Here is a 17,089-nt window from a genome sequence, read left to right as displayed (position 1 = left end):
GGCGGCTTCAGATGCTTCCACTGTGATCACAGTGTTTCATTTATTGAGTAGGGTGGTGGGGACACAGCATTATTTTATACTTTGTAGTGTGGTTGAAACAGTTTAGGAGTTAGTGGAGAGAAAAGAACATATGAATTTTGCAGCCACACAGACCTGGGTCATAAGCACATTTCTGCCACTTGCTAGCTGCGTGATCCGGGACAGGACTTCGCCTCTCTGTGTAAGTCTGATGTTTGGTCATGTACAAAATGGGGCTCCCAGGGCTCCATGAGGATCACCTGCCAAGTTCTAACACTCCCTCCCAGTCCCTTCCGAAGTGTCTTTGAGAACACATTGGCCTGAAGGACGGGGCAGGTTGTTAAAATCCCCCTGGGCTCAAACCACCCCCACAGAAGGATGACACCACCTCCTTAAGGAGACCCCAGCCACGGGCGTCAGAGCAAGAGACACAGTTCCTTATAGGTTCCTTTATTGGAGGGTGAGGAAGGTGACTCCAGGGGAAGGCAACTGAGCCCCCATCCAGAGCTCTCTCCAGATGGCTTCTCAGCAGAGGGCAGTAGAGCGGGGCAGTGGGAGGTGGGGGCACAGCTCTGGAAGGGTAATGAGGGAAAAGCCTGGTTCCCACACTGTGGGGATGCCTCAGGCTAGAGGGGGACCTCACCCCCTAGTAGACAGAGTGTCTGTCTTCATATATACACGCACACTCATATAGTTGCACACACCTATTTATGTGTGCCAGGCCTGGCAATGGAGGAAGAAAAGGAACTCAGACACCATTCTAATTGGACGGGCTTAAAACACAATGTGGCTCATTTTTATTGTATCTCAGAAAAAAACAACATTCCCTACAGAAGGCAAGGCAGTTTTACAGGGCCTCTGCCTGGGCAGCCCAGAGCCGCCCACGCACACCTCATGGTCAGTCAGTTCCGACCACCTCCTCTGAGCCCACGCTCCGGAGTCGCTCCGCTCCGTTACAGCTCCCGCTCCTCACGCCCTTGCTGCCCTGAGAGCTGGCTCTGGGACCGACAGCGGGAGTGCGTGGCCGCTCATGGCAGTGGGAGAGGGCTGCTTAGGCCTCCCTGGGCCGACTCCTGGTGCCAGGTAGCAGCAAGACAACAGACCAGGAGGCCAGGGAGATAATAAAACAAAATACATTTTCTCCTGAAAAAAATATAGTCAAACTCCACCTCTGGGTACAGCTGTGCCCAAACTCCAGGAAGGTCAGTGGAGGGTGGTGTCTGTATGTGTATAAGGGGGCTTGCTGGAGCCCCTCTTCAGTCTCAGGAACAGGCCTGCCTGCTCTGCCACAGCCTTCTCTGTGGAGACAAGGTGGTACTTCTAGGTGCTTCTGGAGTGGGGGACTGGGCCCTGCTCAGCCTGCTGGTGCTCTGGCTCTGGCTTGGTGCAGGGCTTCTCAGCATGAAACGTCCACTTTCTCAGACTCCAAACCCTTTTTGCTGGACCTCATGCTGCTCCAGCTGCGGTTTCCGCCTCTCAGTCCAAAGCAGGAACCGGCCACCAGAAGGGTCTCCTGGCAGACTCACTCTTTTAATGACTGGTTCCACCAACCAGAAGAAGAAAGATTTCCTTCCCTCAGGAAGGGACTAACTCAGTAGATCAAGACACTCCTGCTCCAGCCAGGGAGCCCTCAAGGCCAGGGGGCTCTGGACACTCGCCCTTGAGCTCATGGCTAAGGAGTTCCACATCCGGGAGGTTCATGTCCCCATGAGACTCACCAGCGCTCCCGCCACCCACCAGCCCCGGGGCATAGCCATTGGGCCTCCGCCCAGGGTGGGGGGCATTGCCATTGGCCCACACCCCGGGAGGGTGGCCGTTGAGACGGAGGCTGATCTGCTCTCCATCACTGCCGTGAGCAGCCAAGGCCCGGGCACTGGTGCCCCCGGCCTTGAAGAGCTCCTGCCGTCTCAGAATGTGGCTGCGGATGATCTTGCGGAAGGTCTGGCGGAACTCTCGGATGCGGTAGGCATAGATGAAGGGGTTCACAACGGAGTTGGTGTGGGAGAGGATGATGGCCAGATACATGAGCCAGGTCGGGGCGTGCTTGCACCTTGGGCAGAAGAAGGTGAAACAGTTGATGATGTGCAGGGGTAGCCAGCAGAGGGCAAAGAGCCCCACAATGATGGCCAGTGATTTGGCAGCATGGACCTCCTTTTGTAGTGTAGATCGAGTCCGCTCCCCTGGCAGAGGCTGGCTCTCCATTTGCTTCAGCTGTCGCCGGGCTGCCAGGAAGATCCGCAAGTATATGCCCAGCATGAGCAGCAGGGGCACCAGGACACAAGCAAAGAAGTTGTAGTACACCATGTAGTTCATGGGGACCACATACTCAAAGAGGCAGGCCACCCGGCCCTCTGGGCAGGTCTTCGAGCCATTTTTGTCCTCCTTCAGCGGACTGCAGTTGTTCCAGCCCAGCATGGGAGTCAGGCCGATGGCAAATGACAGCACCCAGCAGACTCCAATGATGCCCTTGGCCCTCGTGCCAGTCACCAAGCCATTGTACCTGTGGACAAGAGACCAGCGTCAGGTGGGGCCCAGAGTCAAGAAACCCAGAGCTGTGCCCTGGTCTGCCCTTCACTGGCTGAGTGGGCTATCTGGACCAGTCACTTCCTGCCTCCTAGCCACATTATCTCCTGTGTTGAGCAGAGGTCCGAGCTCCGTGTTTTCTCACAGGAGGTGAAAAAGGGAACCTGCTGGCTGCACAGATGGTCAGGTGGTTATTGATTAGTATTTTGCGGAGTCCTGGCACTTAGTTTGGTTTGAGGGGATTAATAAGTGATTGGGGGGAGGGAGAGAAGTCAGAGCCTTCATGCTGATCTTGGTTGATGCTAGAAGACATTTCCCTTTAGAGCGGGAACAGGGTAGGAGGGTGGGCTCGCTAGCGGGGGCAGAGCCTGCCAGATCAAACCTGTTGGGGATTCACAGGTCTTCCACTCTGCTCCTCTTTCCCCATTTGACTTAGGACTTAGGGGCCCCAGAAGCTCCCAAGGAGAGGTGGCACAGGAGGGAAAAGAGGGGGTGGAGATACCAGGTCACCTCCAAGTCCATCCATAACCCTCTGGTGAGAAATGAGATGGCAATCATGCACGAGGAAAGGACTGCGTGAGCTACTGACTGCAGGGAGGAAAAGTAAGCCGCCTGCAGTCACGCAGTCATCCAGTCAGGCTTCGTCCCAGGCTCTGGGAGTGGCCTGATCTGACAGTCAGGGAGTTGACCTTAGTCCTGTTAGAAAGGAAGCAGAGCTTTTCTTAAAAGAACAGCAATAAAAAAACATCTCCTGATTGAACAAGGAGACCTCTGTGATCTCTGAGGGGTCACCTTTTGTTTTTGAATCGGGCAAAACCAAAGTGCCTTCCCCTCTACCTGTTAAACCCTACCTGCCCTTCAAGTCCAGGCTAGATATCTTCTCAGAGAACTTTCCTATTTAAGCGTGGCTAACTCTACCCGAGCTGAGCCCCACGGCTAGGAGCGCCCTGGGGACTAGGGCTTTCCCGCCTCCATCTCTGTATGGCCACCAGTGGGACAAAGCACAAAGTAGGTGCTTTAGTTAGTGCCAGAATTAAGCATCTATAGAAACAATCTAGTGCATGGATGGCAAACTCAGGGGCCCTAGATGAGAAATGTGCCAAGCAGGCTGGTGGGGCATATAGCAGCTGATGCCACTCAGCCCCTGTCACCGTGGGAAAAGTGTGCCCAGTGTTGCCAGCTCTCGGGAGGGACTGGGGAGCTGATTTTCTGGGTAAACTCTTCCGTGGTTTAAATGTTGCCAATGAATTTAAATTAAGGATAAAACAACCTAGTGGCCTCTGACCTCCTACTAGCTTAATCCCCTCATTATAAAGATGGGGAAACTGAGCTCCCCGGAGAGGAATGAACTTGCTGTGGACATTCAGGAGCTGAGAGGCAACTTGGATCAGGATAAGTTTGTCTGTTCTGACGTTAAGCCGTAATCAGGCAGGGCCATCAGCCTCTCCGTGCCCCACTCAGCAGGGAGCTGGGTGCCTGTGGCAGGACCATGGCAGGAAGAGGGTCATGGATTTGCCCATTTCTACCAAGCCACAGAAAGCCTGCACTGCCATTACTTATTCTAGAACCTCAAACATGGAATCACAGACTTTCATTTGTTCCATTTTTAAGTTACATAGCACTTGCTCTGTGCCAAGCATTGTTTTTAGTATTTTTCAAATAGTCATTTATATAATCTCACTGAACTGGAGGCTGTTTTAATTTTGATAGTTTTCTTGAGAAAAGCACATCCCTCTCTGAGCTCCAGCCCTGCTGCATTCCTTGTTAGCCGCGTTCTGTCACTCTGCCCATCTGAGCCTCAGTTTCCTCATTTACAATGACACTGAGCATCTGGCACTGTGGGCACTGCTCCGTGAGGGCAGCATGTAGGCTACTGGGTGGGATTTATAAGGGGGCAAGTTGTGGCTCATCTAAGTACAAGCTTTTTAGCTGAGCTATCTGCAGGAGAAATGGGCTGCCTCAAGCAATAGTGAGCTTCCTGCCATGTGAGGAAATCAAGCAAACGCAAGCAGTTATAGGGATGACGTGGAGGATCCTGAGACCAGTTGCTCTGGGGCCTTTGAAATTGTTCTCCAGCAGCAGACCTTCATGCACACATTCCCTGGTGATTTTAGAGGTGAAACTATCAGGGAGGAGAGGGGTTCAATATATATTTACTGAGTAAATGAGCTGATGGGGACACCAGGGTGTGGCCCAAAGGCTTCTGGGGACATGGCATGAAAATCCCTGGTTCATGGAGATTAATATTGTTATTTAAGAGGAAGCCCCTTATACAGGTTGAGAGCCTTGGTTCCAGCCCCTGTGGGGCTGGAAGAGCATCAGGGCCCAAATGGAACCACAGCCAGAACAGCCTGGCCCCTGGGCTGTGTCTAACAGTCATCTCTTGGTCTCCTGGGCTTCAGATGTACCCCATCCAGCACCAGACTCTACTGCTGCAGGGAATTGGGTGTTAGAGCAGTTGCCCACTGCATTGGAGGTACCTCTGCCACTCTGCATGAGCCAGCTCATAGAATGCCCCTTCTTGGAGTTCCCCCTGTTGTCCAAGAATCCCCCCAACTCCCATGATTTTAGGAAGGGCTGCCTGTGCATTTGCCTTATACTGAGAGGGAGGAGCTTTCTTAAACTGCTCAAAGGAGACAGTTATCCAAGACTTGAGGAGCTACTGGCCCACAGAGGAAATCCAAACTCCTTCCTGGGTCCAGGCAGGCTTGAGTCAGCTGCACACCCTCACTGCCATCCTCTTCTTTCCCTGTCACCTCTTCACGGCCTACCACGCACATGCTCATTCCTTTCTTGAGGCCTTTGTCCAGGCTTGACCCTCTTCTCATACACCCCCCATTCTGCCTGACCCACCAGTGTCACTTCCTCCAGGGAGCCGTCTGTCCTGACCCTGGCCTCCTCAGAAGCCAGAGCACTCAGGGTTCGTCCATGCAGGGTGATTCACCATGAATGATTCTGGCCTCAGCGCCCGCTGCTGCCCGGTATTCAGCCCGTTTCTCCAGGAGAGAGAGCATTAATGTGAGAGACAGGAGACAATGGATGCAAAAGTCCCCTGGGGAAAGCCCCATTTTCTGGGGACATGGACAGCTCCCATCTCTGCTTCTGGCCATTGACATCCTGACTAGGCTCTGTCCTAGAACACACAGCTTTTTTTCTGAAACGGAATTCTTTAAAAATGAAAAAAAGGGCCTCCCTGGTGGCGCAAGGGGTTGAGACACAACCTATGAAGCTATCTGCAGCCTCTGCAGCACTGAGTTCAATCCCCGGCCAGGGAGATACCCAAATGGCGTAGCAGACCTCTCCTGTCTTGCCCGCTGCTCCCCTCAGCAGTGTATTTCAGTCAATCTGCCTGTTCTGCTCCTCACTCTCTCTCTGGTGAATCCTCTCACCACCCCACCCCACACCTCTGGCCTGTACGCCAGTTCTTGAATGCATAAATAAATAAATATTTAAAAAAAATAAAAATGAAAAAAAGAACTCAATCCTGAGAGGTACAGGTCTGGGGCCAGCCATCCAGGGTATCAGTCAGAGGGTGGAGTTCAGAGTAGCCACACAAACCTACTGAGGAGAGTGAGAACCGGAACACAGAAAAGGCTGATTCCAGCTGTGGAGGGGCCAAAGGAAGAAGGCAGGAACAGGCAGCTTTGGCCAGGGCGTGGCTCCGAGCTGCCAGGAGCTTTGGGTTTCCATTTACCTCCATCAACTTCCCCTCTATGCCCAGCTTGTTCTCAGGAGCTCCCACGCAGGCATCTTTATATGCCTTACCCTCCCTGGCTCTTGCCAGCCCAGGGGCTTTGCAGAACAGGAATGTGGAGGGACCCAAAGGAACTGGAGGAACTTGAAGGGCCCTGTAGCCTATCTATGTCAGGAGACACTTTTCTTTCTCTGGCCCTGGCCTCCCCATGTAATATGAGGGTCATAACTTCTGTCCTGGCCACAGTGCCAGGTTGTGAGGATCAAAGGAAGTGCTGTGTTAACATCCTGGGCAACTGCGAAGCTCTTTGTCCGGGGCAGGGTCATCACCGTCAACCCCATCAGCTCCCAGAGCAAGAGATCCAGCCCAAGTCCTCCAAAGCCTTAGGCAGTGGAGCTCGAGTGATCATGGTCTGGATGGAACTAGGTCTCATTCCAGAAGATCCTGGAAGTCAGGGATACGCATGGGGGTGTGAGGGTGGGTCCATGACTTGACTCCATCCGGGGACCCTGGCCCTGAATCTCCAGCTGCTCAAGAAAAAGTGGAATTCCCACCTGCCCGACCCCACCCTACCAACCCCCCTCAGGGGCAGTCCCTCTCATCTACTCTCATCTTAATACCTTTATGAGTTCAGAGGGTCAGAGGCACATTCCCTTTCATAGATGAAGCAATGTCTCCAGAGATGGGCAGCTGGCTTTCTGTGGTTTACACAGCATGTCCCATCCTACTTTTAGGGAGTCATTTTTGACTCTCAGAAAACAGAGAGGGAAGATAAGAAAGGCAAGTTTCTTTTGATTGGGACTAGCAGCCCTGTTCTTTCCCTAGATGCATTTACCTTTGAGTGGAGGAAAAAGTGAAAGTAAAGTCTCTGCTTCCCCCTGGATAGTCCCACCAGAGCTGGTGGAGCCCAAGTGTGCTCAGCCTAAAGTAGTAGCCTCCGACCTGGGCACCCAGGTCCCCCTGGAAATCCCCAGACGGATTCCCTCCTAGACCTCTGTGTTCTGAACTGGACAAGCTTGGACTTCGGGGCCTCCTCTGTTCAGTTAGGCTCGTCCTCTACTGGGGCTGGCCTGAGTCCCCTTCTCTTGTGATAGGTGTCTGAGGCTCTCCCAACATGCAGAGTACCGTACGGGCCACACAGGGCCGGGACTCCTTTGTGATGAGGGGCCTGCTTCCCCCTAAGAGGGCAGGTGACGGGAGTAGACATCTGTTGCAGGCTCTGGGAGACTGGGGTTCCTGGTGATTCAGCTCCCCAAAGGCTGAAGTCGCAGTGGGTGGCAGGCCACATTTCTTCCTAGGCACAGATCCAGCTCTGCTACCAACTCTGTGTGGCCCTGAGGACTGACTCCTCTCTCTGAGCCTCATTTTTCCATTCAGACTATGAGAGGAAATGACCGCTCAGGGCCCCTTTTGGGTTTGACACTCTAAATTTCCATTTGCTCATTGAGCCTGCTTCTCCTCCAGGGTGGGGTGCCCTCAGCCTTCAGTGGGGCTGCTGGGGCCCATTACATAGGTGGGTGTCCTACCTATTTGAGAGAATTCCCACAGGGATGGGTTACCCTGACCCTTTGAGGGTCAGGCCCGCAGCTACCCAGGCTGTGGACCCCGGGGTGGGAAAATAAGTGTGGCAGAAAGTTCCCAGGGCTCCCCAACAGAAGGGACACACACCCTAGCCTCCTAGCCTTATTGACGGCCTGGGAATGTGCAGAGGCCATGCTGAGTAAGCTCCGCCTGGGGAAAGTCTTCATTTACACAACACACGGCTGAAGTCACTTTCACAGAAGAGTCACCATTAAAAACCCCTCCACTAGTCCCCTCCTCCAGCGCCACGCAGTGTACAGGCGCTAAAACCATGAGTACTTAGTGACCTGAGGAGCATATCATTTGCATATAGGTCCCAGTGACTCACTGTGGCATTTAACCAAGTCACTTCCCCTCTTTGGGTCATCTTCCTAATGTGCAAGCTGCGAGGAGGGGCCGAGGGAAGCAGGCAGGCAGGCTTTTAGCTCTGAGGTCTGTGGTTTCCCGTGGTGCCTTGCCCAGCCCCAGCATCATGCTGTGTGGAGAAGAGCTGACTTACCCACCCAGTCCTGGGCTACCTATGTCTGTCAATAATCTCGACCACATGAACCTGGGAGGCCCCCGGGGAGGAGCGGGGTGCTTCACGCTCAAAGGGATTAGCTAGATGGGCACAGTTGCTAGATCTATGCCAAGCCCTGAGTAGCCCCCAGACTAAGTCCATGGCCGTGTCCCGGCTCAACATGCCAACACCACAGACCAAACTCTGACCCTGGGTTCACCTGACCCCAGGTTCATCCTGACGCTGGGCACGGACCAGACCCTGGCACAGGCAGCCTTTCATCAGCAGAAGGCGCGCCAGGACAGAGGCTGCGGGGCCACCCGCCCCAGCTCCCGGCTCACCTGAGTGGGATGCGGATGGCAATATAGCGGTCAATGGCGATGGCCAGGAGGCTGAAGATGGAGCTCTGCGTGAGGACCAGGACAAAGCAGGCGATGAAAAGACAGCCATGGCAGGCGGCGCAGAACCCTGTGCTGATGGTGATGGCGAAGGGGATGGCAAGGACCCCCACAGCGATGTCGGCCGCTGCCAGTGACACCACGAAGTAGTTGGTGACGTTCTGCAGGTTGCTGTTGAGCCACACGGCCCAGCACACTAGCACATTGCCCAGCACGGCCAGCACGGCGATGGCCAGCTCCACTGTGATGTACACCAAGGAGCCCATAGTAAGCATGGCTGCAGTTGGGCAGGGTCAGCAAGGACGCCGGCTGGGCCAGCTCACGGTCCATAGCTGCAGCGCAGCTGGTCCTGCCCAGGCTCCTGAGCCTCTTCCTCACAGGAGCCAAGAGGGTCCGTGTGTGTGGGGAGACGGTGTGGCTCCCCAAGCGCTTTGTCACAGCCAACTCTGAGTGTCCAGAAACCAGGCCCTCTCAGGGGGTCCCAGTGGCGGCATCTTGACTGAGGTCCACTTGCGTTCCTGAGACTCCTGCCAAGGGAGAAACCTCATGAGGAGCTGGACCACTGGCATGGGGGTACAGCTGCAGGTTCCCAGGAGCTGTGCTCAGTTCCGGAATCACCCATGCCCTTCTTGGGGGCTCCACCCCCGTGCAAGCCAGGCCTGGGCCTGAGGAGAGTCCACCACGCCTTGCCCCTCCCATCCCAAAGAGGGCCAGGGATGAGCCCCAGTCCCTGTCTTTTTTTAAGGAAAGCATGGAATCTTCCAAAGTTAAGTCCCTCAAGTTAGCCCCATCCCCAGACCCCTCGGCTTCCCAAGCCTTCTGTGGTAGCCTGGCCAGTTTCCTGGAACCCGGGGCTCACTAAAACCCCTAAAACCCTCCCAGAAAGACCCTTTACCCCCTCAGACCTCAGACTCTCCCAGGCCCACCCACCTTCTCTTTCAGCCAGCCTTTTATTTGCTCCTTTCTTGAGAGGTCGTCCTGGGGGTACTACCAGCACCTACCTATGCTGCTCAGGTAAGGAGAGGCCCAGAGACCCTTAGAGCTCTGATCTGGGGAGCCTCCTGATCCTGCTTCCCATCACTGGCAGATAAGCCCTCTTGTCCTCGTTGGAGGTGGGTGGTGCTGCACAGGGCGGGGAGCAAGCTGAGCAGGAACAAAGGGGGCCCGCCCCTTGGCAGCACCCGCCAGCTGCTGCACATCTGGGCAGAGCAACTGCCACACCTCTCCCCTCACCTCCCTCCCGTGCCCCGCTCCCTCCCCTCGTCACCTCCCTTGGGAGGGGGGCCTCCCACCTCCTGCTATGCCTGGCTGAGGACCTGCACCCTGCACTGATAACTGAGCTGGTGCCAGGCGCAAAGCAGAAAGTTCCGCCAGGACTCACTGGGCAAACTGTGAGTTTCCTTCTTGGGCATCAGTTTCTCCACAGATACCATGAGGAGGCTGGACCCCAGATGAGCTCTAGGAGTTATTTCACCACGCACCCATGAGTCTATGGGAAGGAAAAGATATGAAAGGGCCACCCAAGAGTCAGATGTATTAGAATTGTAAGGAGTTAGTGACACCCCTCAGAAATAGAAGCAGAAGTGGAGGTCTTGGATTCCCCGGCAGACCTGGCCATCATCCAAACCCCCATTGCTGTCCCTTGAGCTTGTGAAACAGTTTCCACCCCACTGCTAGCCCAGGGACTTCTCTACGCTGCCTCTGCCCCCGCCTTGTCATACTCATATATGCTGCCCTAGGGGGTTCCCCCACACCAGATCCACCCCTTCTCTAGTCCTGGGCCCAGGTGTGTGTGGAAAATGACTCTGCCTGCCTCGGAACAAAAGGCCTGAAGCTGCTTTTCAGCTGTCTGAGTGTGGGCTCACCCCTTCAGTTCATGAAGGATCAAGGGGTAGTAATGACAATGGGAGAAAGTTGCTTAAGGTCCTTGGCCATGTCCAAAGAATCAGACTCCCCACCACCCCCGAAAAACACATCCCTTAATAAAAATTGTTAATAGCTCATTCATCTATCTACCACCACCATCAAACATTTTGGAAGTGATGGTGGACTGCAACAGATGAGCCCCAAGTTTCCTTCCAACTCTGATGTGCCTTAGGTGGCTGAGGCGGGCAGGCATGGACTGCAGCCACACCTGAGGGGTGTTCCCTGTCCTTACTAGGGTGCTCGGAATGGAGCTCCTAATACCAGGGAGGGGAGGAAAAGAAGAAAAGGTCAAGCCTCTAAGAGCCCAAGGGGTTCCCAGGGCCTGCAGCAGGTGCAGAAGCCATCACCAGGGCCGTGAACAAGTCCCACTGGGCCCCTGCCATGCACAGGACACAGCCAGCTACTCAGAAAGCACAACATTGGCAGGGACAGGCCAGACCACGTTTTCCGGTGCCAACCCTAGTCACATGATATTGCTCGTGCTTTCTGGCCAGAGGTCCAGAGCAGCACTCACTAGTCCCTTCCTGTTCCCTCCCTCCCCAAACACTACAGAGGATGCCAGGGGTCTCATTCTTGTGCTGCAAAAGGGAAGTGACAGGCCCAGGCCAGCCTCCCAGGCCCATTACCATCAGCAGTGGCAGCAGCAACAGGCTGCTATTCAGTCAGGTCTGGCCAGGCCCAGTGAGCACCAGGGACCCTGCCTCCCAGCATCCTCACAGCCACCTGCCCTCCTTCCCCAGGTTTCGGCCTTTCCAGGGAAACCTGCATTAAGAGGTATCAGAGCTTCTATCAATCCAACCAGCTCAATCTAGAAGCCTGACAATCATCTAGATTCAGAGGACCCTGGAGTTGAAGTGGGACCAGCAAAGTTCCACCTGACCCAAATGTATCTCCCATTCTGTGGTTCTCAGGCCAGACTGCCAGCCCCCCTGCCCAGTGCTCTGCCGACTCGGTCACACCACAGCTCTATCCTGGGCACCAGGCAGATTCCATGTGGGCAGCAATTGCAATGCTGAAGGACCTTTGAGGATCTGACCCAGCGCTCTGCTTAATGTGCTCTCCTGGCAGCCCAAGGTACCTGCTCATGGGCCCCATGACCACCTTCTGTGCTGCGGGCTCCATGTTGAAGGCCTGTACCAGCACCCCTTCTGACTTTATAAAGTGAAGCTACCTTCCTGCTGTCCACCTGGTCTCACCAGATGCAACAGATCTTTCTGCCCAGTCAGCCCTGCATGGAATGAAAGACAAAACGGAAGTCCTAAGAGGCTGTTTAGGACTTCACCCCTCGACACCCAGTCCTTCCTACCTCATTCCTGTGAGCTCTTCCAGCATGTTCCAGGGGAGGCTGGCCTGGTCCTGCAGGCAATGTGAGTGGCTGCCCAACAAGAGCACCTGGGTTGAGGCACCGTGGCACCCAGGCCAGGCAGGGCAGGAGGAAGGCCCGCTGCTGCAGCTGATTTGTGGGAAGGCTGGGAACTTCCCAGCCTAGCAGGAAATCTGCCCAGGGGAGGGGGTTCCCTGACTTGTAGCTTTTGCCAGCTATTTCAGTATAAATGCTCCCAATAGGGCCAATTTCAAACTACTAATGTGTCACTGGCCAGAACTGGGAATTGGCCCACATAGTCAGCTGTGAGAACTGCAGTCACCAGGCTCGTCAAACCTGCTCCAACGCTGCCTGGACACCAGAACTCTGCTCTGGACCCTCTAAAATAGTTAGTGTGGTCTGCTTGGGAGCTTAGGAAATGAGGGTGCAGGGACATGGGGTTATTGGCTTGATGAACCCCATTTTACAGATGAGACGCTAAGGCCCAAAGACGTTAATGGCCTCTCCTAGCCTTACAGTGAGCACAGGAGTGTGGGACAGAGAGGGAGGAAATGCCCATGGGAAACACTGCAGTGGGAAGACTTCCTGGGGCCTCCTGGCCCCTCTCTACTTCCCTCCCTTCAGAGGCCTCTAAGAGAGACAGGAAGGTTGGAGGCCCAAGGGGAGGGGGCCGGGGGCAGGGGCGGGATCTGGCAATTTCCTATCCCTCTCTTGTTGACTTTGTCTATCTAATTAATCCTTGAGTCATCTGTTGCTAGCCAGGAGGGGAAATTCAATACCAATAATGTACTGTCCCTGTGATTGTCCCTTGTTGGGGACAGAGCAGAGGGCAGAAGATGTCCCGTACACAATAGGGACACGTGCTGAAGAACGTGCAAAGAATAAGCCCACAGGGTTCCCAGCAGTCAGACTCAAAACTGCCACTTCTTCCCGCCTTCCTGCTCACCCCCACCAGCGGCCTGCCTACTTTAATTAAAACTCCATTTAATCAAAACCCCACATACTTCCCGGCCACTTCTGGCTCCTCATACGTCAGACTGGCAAGGCTCTCTGTACACATGCCCAGATGGTGGCTGTACCCCTCAGAGCCTGCTGGTCTCACTGGGCCTGCTCCCAGGCTCCAGAATCCTGGCCTGAGACTCCTCCACTACTTCTCCTACTAAATGTTCCCCAAATATGTACTGGGTGCCAGGCAGCAGCCCAACCACAGGCCACAGGGAGCTCTGCTACCCACTGCTGAGCCTGGTCCCAGGCAGTCCAAGTTCACCGCAGGAGGACGGAGCCCAGGAGGCTGAGCTGGGTGCAACTGCTACACAGTGTACGGGCCACTTCCGGCCCCCAGAACCCCAGCTCCTGCTTCAGATGAGTCAGGCTAAGGGAGATAAGTGACAATATCCAAAATATGGAGATGAATTCATTCCAGGAGAGGTAAAGGTAATGATTTTTCAAAGGCATTAAGGATTTTCAGAGATAAAGGCAGGGCATCCATAAAGAAGAACGAGAACTTACGAACCAATTGGCAGAAATGAAGCAGAAACAGGTGACAATGAACAAGAAATAATTTAAAATTTGGAATATGAAAAACAGCAGCTTGAGATAAAGCTTTGGGCATGCACACAATTGAAGAGGCAATCAGGGATCTGAAGACAGCACTGCGGAATTCTCACACAAACGTCATGAAGAGACCAGGTCTGTGAGGAGACAGTCGAGAGACGCAGGTAAGGTAGACTGGGAAGCGTCCACATTGTCTCATGGGAGCTTGGCAGCAGAGTGGATGGGCAGCTGGGCTCTGGCTCCAACCACAGGCGCTCACTGGCTGCCATGTCTGGTCTCCAAATTCACTGATGAGGGTGGGGCAGGTGCTACCCGGAGGTGAGCAACCACAGAGTGCTGGGGCCTTTCTGCACAGCCACCTCCTCCCCAAGGCAGTGGAGGACCTGGGAGGCAGCTGGGCAGGCCCCTCCCCCACTGCCCGAGGATGTGAGATGCTCTTCTCAGTTCCTGGGGGCAGGATGTGGGCAGAAATGGGGTGGAGCTCCAGCACTGGGCCTGGATCTCAGAGCGGCACCCTGCCATAGCTCCCTTCCCCGTCTGGGTTCCTACAATCACCCTCCTAACCTGCATGTGTCCAGGCTAGATGCCAGAGAGGCTGCAGACCCCTACTCCTCCCAGCCTGAGGCAGCCACTGGCTTTCCCACCAGTCACCTCAGCTGACATCTCCCTCCAAGGGGTCACACCTCACCCACAGGTGCTGGGTGTCCAACCTGTGGCAGAAGGAGCCCAGCTGGAATCCCATTCCTGCTCCATCCCACACTCTTTAGACACTGAACAAGAGGCCTCCCCTCAGTGCAGGGCTCCTCATGTGTGAGATCCATGAAGTGTCCAGCACCCACTCCTCCCTCAAATGAACCCTAACGGCAGGATGACAGGTAAGATGATACCTGAAGAGGGAACATGAGGGCCATGGGGGGCCTTCTCTATGGCCTTGAGAATACAGCCTAGCTGGCCTGGGGTAGGACCCTGGCAGAAGCTGACCTGTTGAAGGGGTAATGTAGGAGCACAGTCCGGGGCTCCCCAAAGGTAACTGATGAGAGGGAGGGGGGAGGTGAACCTACTTCTGTGGCTCCTGGGAGGAGAGCGCAATGGTGCAGTTTGGAGGCTGAAGGTAGAGGACAGGTGAGGGCAGGACCAATTCAAGCACAGCCTGGGGGCTGGGGCTGGGGCTGCTCGAGCCTGCCACTGCTCCTTGGCCCAGGCTACTGCCCAGCTCATGGTTTGCAGAGGCCACCAAGGGGCCAGAGGTAAATGTCCTACTGATGGATGGACAGATAGATACCAGCCTTGGGACCCCCTGGCCAGAGGCGACCTTCCCAGCATCAGGGGAGGCACCAACGTGTTGCTGCCCACCTTTCCAAGGCCCACTGAGACAGTCTTTCTTCCAGGTGACAGGTGAGCTGGACCAGCAGAAGTGTATCCCCTGCCCAGCAACTTATGAAACAGAGGGCTGTTCTGCACCCTCAGGCACTGCACCCCCACTGCTTCCTCCTACTCTAGACCATAGGGCAACATCTTCGCTCCACAGCTCCCGACACTGCCCTTGGGGCTGGGATCTGTCTCTTTTGTCAACTTGGCACCTATATGTGGTCTCCTCAGCATCCTCCCCCGCACACCAAAGCTGCTGTCTCAGCCCACCCTGCACACCTTGGCCATCCCTATTCTCACAGGCGCACACGTCTTTCAGCACCCAGCTTTGGTTTTAGTAAACACGACACACTCCTTCAGACACTTGGGATGGCAATTCCAGTTCATCCAGGGTAAAACGGCTCCAGTTAGATGGTAGGAAGAGTACTGCAGGATTCCAGGTCACAGCTGAGAGCCACCTGGGCGGTGGCCCCACACAGCAGGCATTGCCCAGGGCCATGCAGAGGATGTCTTAAAAGCCATGTACTTGCTTCTCATTCAACAGGAATCCCTTGTGGTGTCTCCTGACCCTGCAAGGCTAACACCGTCCCTCGTCCCTCGGAGTTTCCCCAAACTGTCCTCTGGTCTGCCCTGAAGCCTGACCCCTAGCCAAAGCTCATCTCTCATTTACTCTTCGCCACTACCCTGAAGGTTTCACTTTACTCATTGTGCTTGTTTTACAGATGAGAAGACAGATTCAGGGCAATGATTTGCCTGTGGCCACCCAATGAGTAAATCAAGGAGGCCGCCCTAGAACCCAGGTTTGAAAACCAGAATCAAGGGTCCATAGGGTTTCTCTCTAGAGGCAAATCATTGCCCTTGTAGGCTGAAGTCTCCTAGGGGACAGGACCCAGAGTATGGCTGGGAATTGCACTTCTTAAAGCCTGTCTCTGGTCAGCCTCATCTGGGCTGCTCTGGGCCTCCCTGGGGCTAGAAACTGGTAAGTGCCCCTCCCAGAAGCCAGTGTGCATGGAGGCGGTGGGGGTACAGGGGCATTGCTTGCGATTGGCCACAGGGACTCTAGGACCTAAGAGAGCCAGAGAGACCCCAAAGGACAAAGGCAGAGCAAGGAGGAGTGGCCATCAAGGAGCCTCAGGGAGGAGCTCCTGTTGTGGTCCTGCTGGGACCTGGGATGGGGCCACCGAAGACCTGCTGGACCAGCCATAGCGGGATTAAGAGGCAGCCCCTGACCCTACATCCTGCCTCGCGGGTGGCTGGGCTCCAAAGAGCTTTCCCTTATGGTTCTCGGGGCCAGGGCAGAGCTCTCAGATCTGCTGGCTAGCGGCTCCCTCCTTGATCCCTTGGGCCGTCCAGCGCCAAGTCCCTCTAGTGCGGCCACCATTCCCGCCACGCCTGCCTCAGCTCACGGCCTCCCGGCAGCCCGCCAGGACCACTCCGAGGCGCGCACCCCCGCGGCCCGTCCTCCGGCCCCTCCTGGGTCCCCTAAATGGGGTGCCGCCACCACGGTCCACCAGACGCGCCCGCGCTGGGTCCGGAGCTCCAGACTCCACTTGCTTGCTGCAGCCGGGGCGTTCCCGGGGCGCTGGGGATGCAGAGGCTCCGCGGGCGCCGCGCGCACCCCGGGGGGACGTCCCTGCCCCGGGGCGGCCACCTGTGGAAGCCCGCACTCCTCCCGGGGTCCTGCCTCGCCTCTCCGCCCCCATAAGGCACTGGCCGGGAGCTCCGGGAGGGTCCCCAAGTGCCCTGGCCGTCCCGCCGCCCCAGCCCGGCCGGCAGACCTTGCCCGCCCCTCGCCGGCCCCCGCGCCCGCCCGCACCCTGCGCCGCCCGGGCCGCCGCGCTCCGCGCCCCCTCCCCTCCCCTCCCCGCCGACCCCGCGCACCTTCCGGCTGAGTTAGGGGCAGAGCAGAGGGTCCGCCCCCGCCCCCAGCCCGGCTTAGGACGTGCGGCCGCGCCAGAGTCCCCCGCGCCCGCCGAGCGCGCGCCCCCGAGGGGCCGGGCTGGACGCCGCTGGGAACTTCGCTCCGAGGCGCGAGAAGAGAGGTCCGGAGCGGCGAGGGACCCCGAAGGAGGGGGACCCGGGCCGTCCTTTCCTCCAGGCCCGACAACCCCACGCCGCCCTGCCGTCCTCCCCGGGCCCCGGGGACCCCAAGCCGGGACCCCAGCTGACCTGCCGCTCGCGAGCCGGCTCCCGCGGTCTCCGCG

The 17,089-nt window shown here is 56.2% G+C and overlaps 1 protein-coding gene across 5 annotated transcripts; it reads right to left on the bottom strand.

Annotated features, from left to right (window-relative positions):
• Nucleotides 1-535: 535 nt before the first annotated feature.
• ADORA2A (adenosine A2a receptor) lies at nucleotides 536-17,089 on the bottom strand. 5 transcript variants are annotated; one of them, XM_037496818.2, is made up of 4 exons: nucleotides 17,055-17,089; nucleotides 10,095-10,202; nucleotides 8,657-9,240; nucleotides 536-2,518 (listed from the first exon to the last, which is right to left on the bottom strand). In XM_037496818.2, the coding sequence occupies exons 3-4, from the start codon at nucleotides 8,986-8,988 to the stop codon at nucleotides 1,618-1,620; spliced, it is 1,233 nt and encodes a 410-aa protein (XP_037352715.1). In that variant the 5' UTR covers nucleotides 8,989-9,240; nucleotides 10,095-10,202; nucleotides 17,055-17,089; the 3' UTR covers nucleotides 536-1,617. The 5 variants fall into 5 exon arrangements, with proteins under 5 accessions (XP_037352715.1, XP_037352713.1, XP_037352716.1 ...); XM_037496816.2 differs by lacking the exon at nucleotides 10,095-10,202; XM_037496819.2 differs by lacking the exons at nucleotides 10,095-10,202; nucleotides 17,055-17,089 and adding an exon at nucleotides 11,946-12,135.

The sequence above is a fragment of the Talpa occidentalis genome, unplaced genomic scaffold, assembly GCF_014898055.3.
Source record: "Talpa occidentalis isolate TD23 unplaced genomic scaffold, MPIMG_talOcc4v2.1 talOcc4.8, whole genome shotgun sequence".
Lineage (NCBI taxonomy): Eukaryota > Metazoa > Chordata > Mammalia > Eulipotyphla > Talpidae > Talpa > Talpa occidentalis.
The sequence above is the reverse complement of the archived record's forward strand: the minus strand, read 5'-3'. Positions and strand labels throughout refer to the sequence as shown.

Excerpts from the sequence above, each read along its gene's own strand:
- ADORA2A (XM_037496818.2), bottom strand. The coding sequence starts at position 8,988 with ATGCTTACTATGGGCTCCTTGGTGTACATCACAGTGGAGCTGGCCATC. Across the intron at positions 2,519-8,656 it reads GCCATCCGCATCCCACTCAG|GTACAATGGCTTGGTGACTG; the intron begins GTGAGCCGGGAG and ends TCTTGTCCACAG.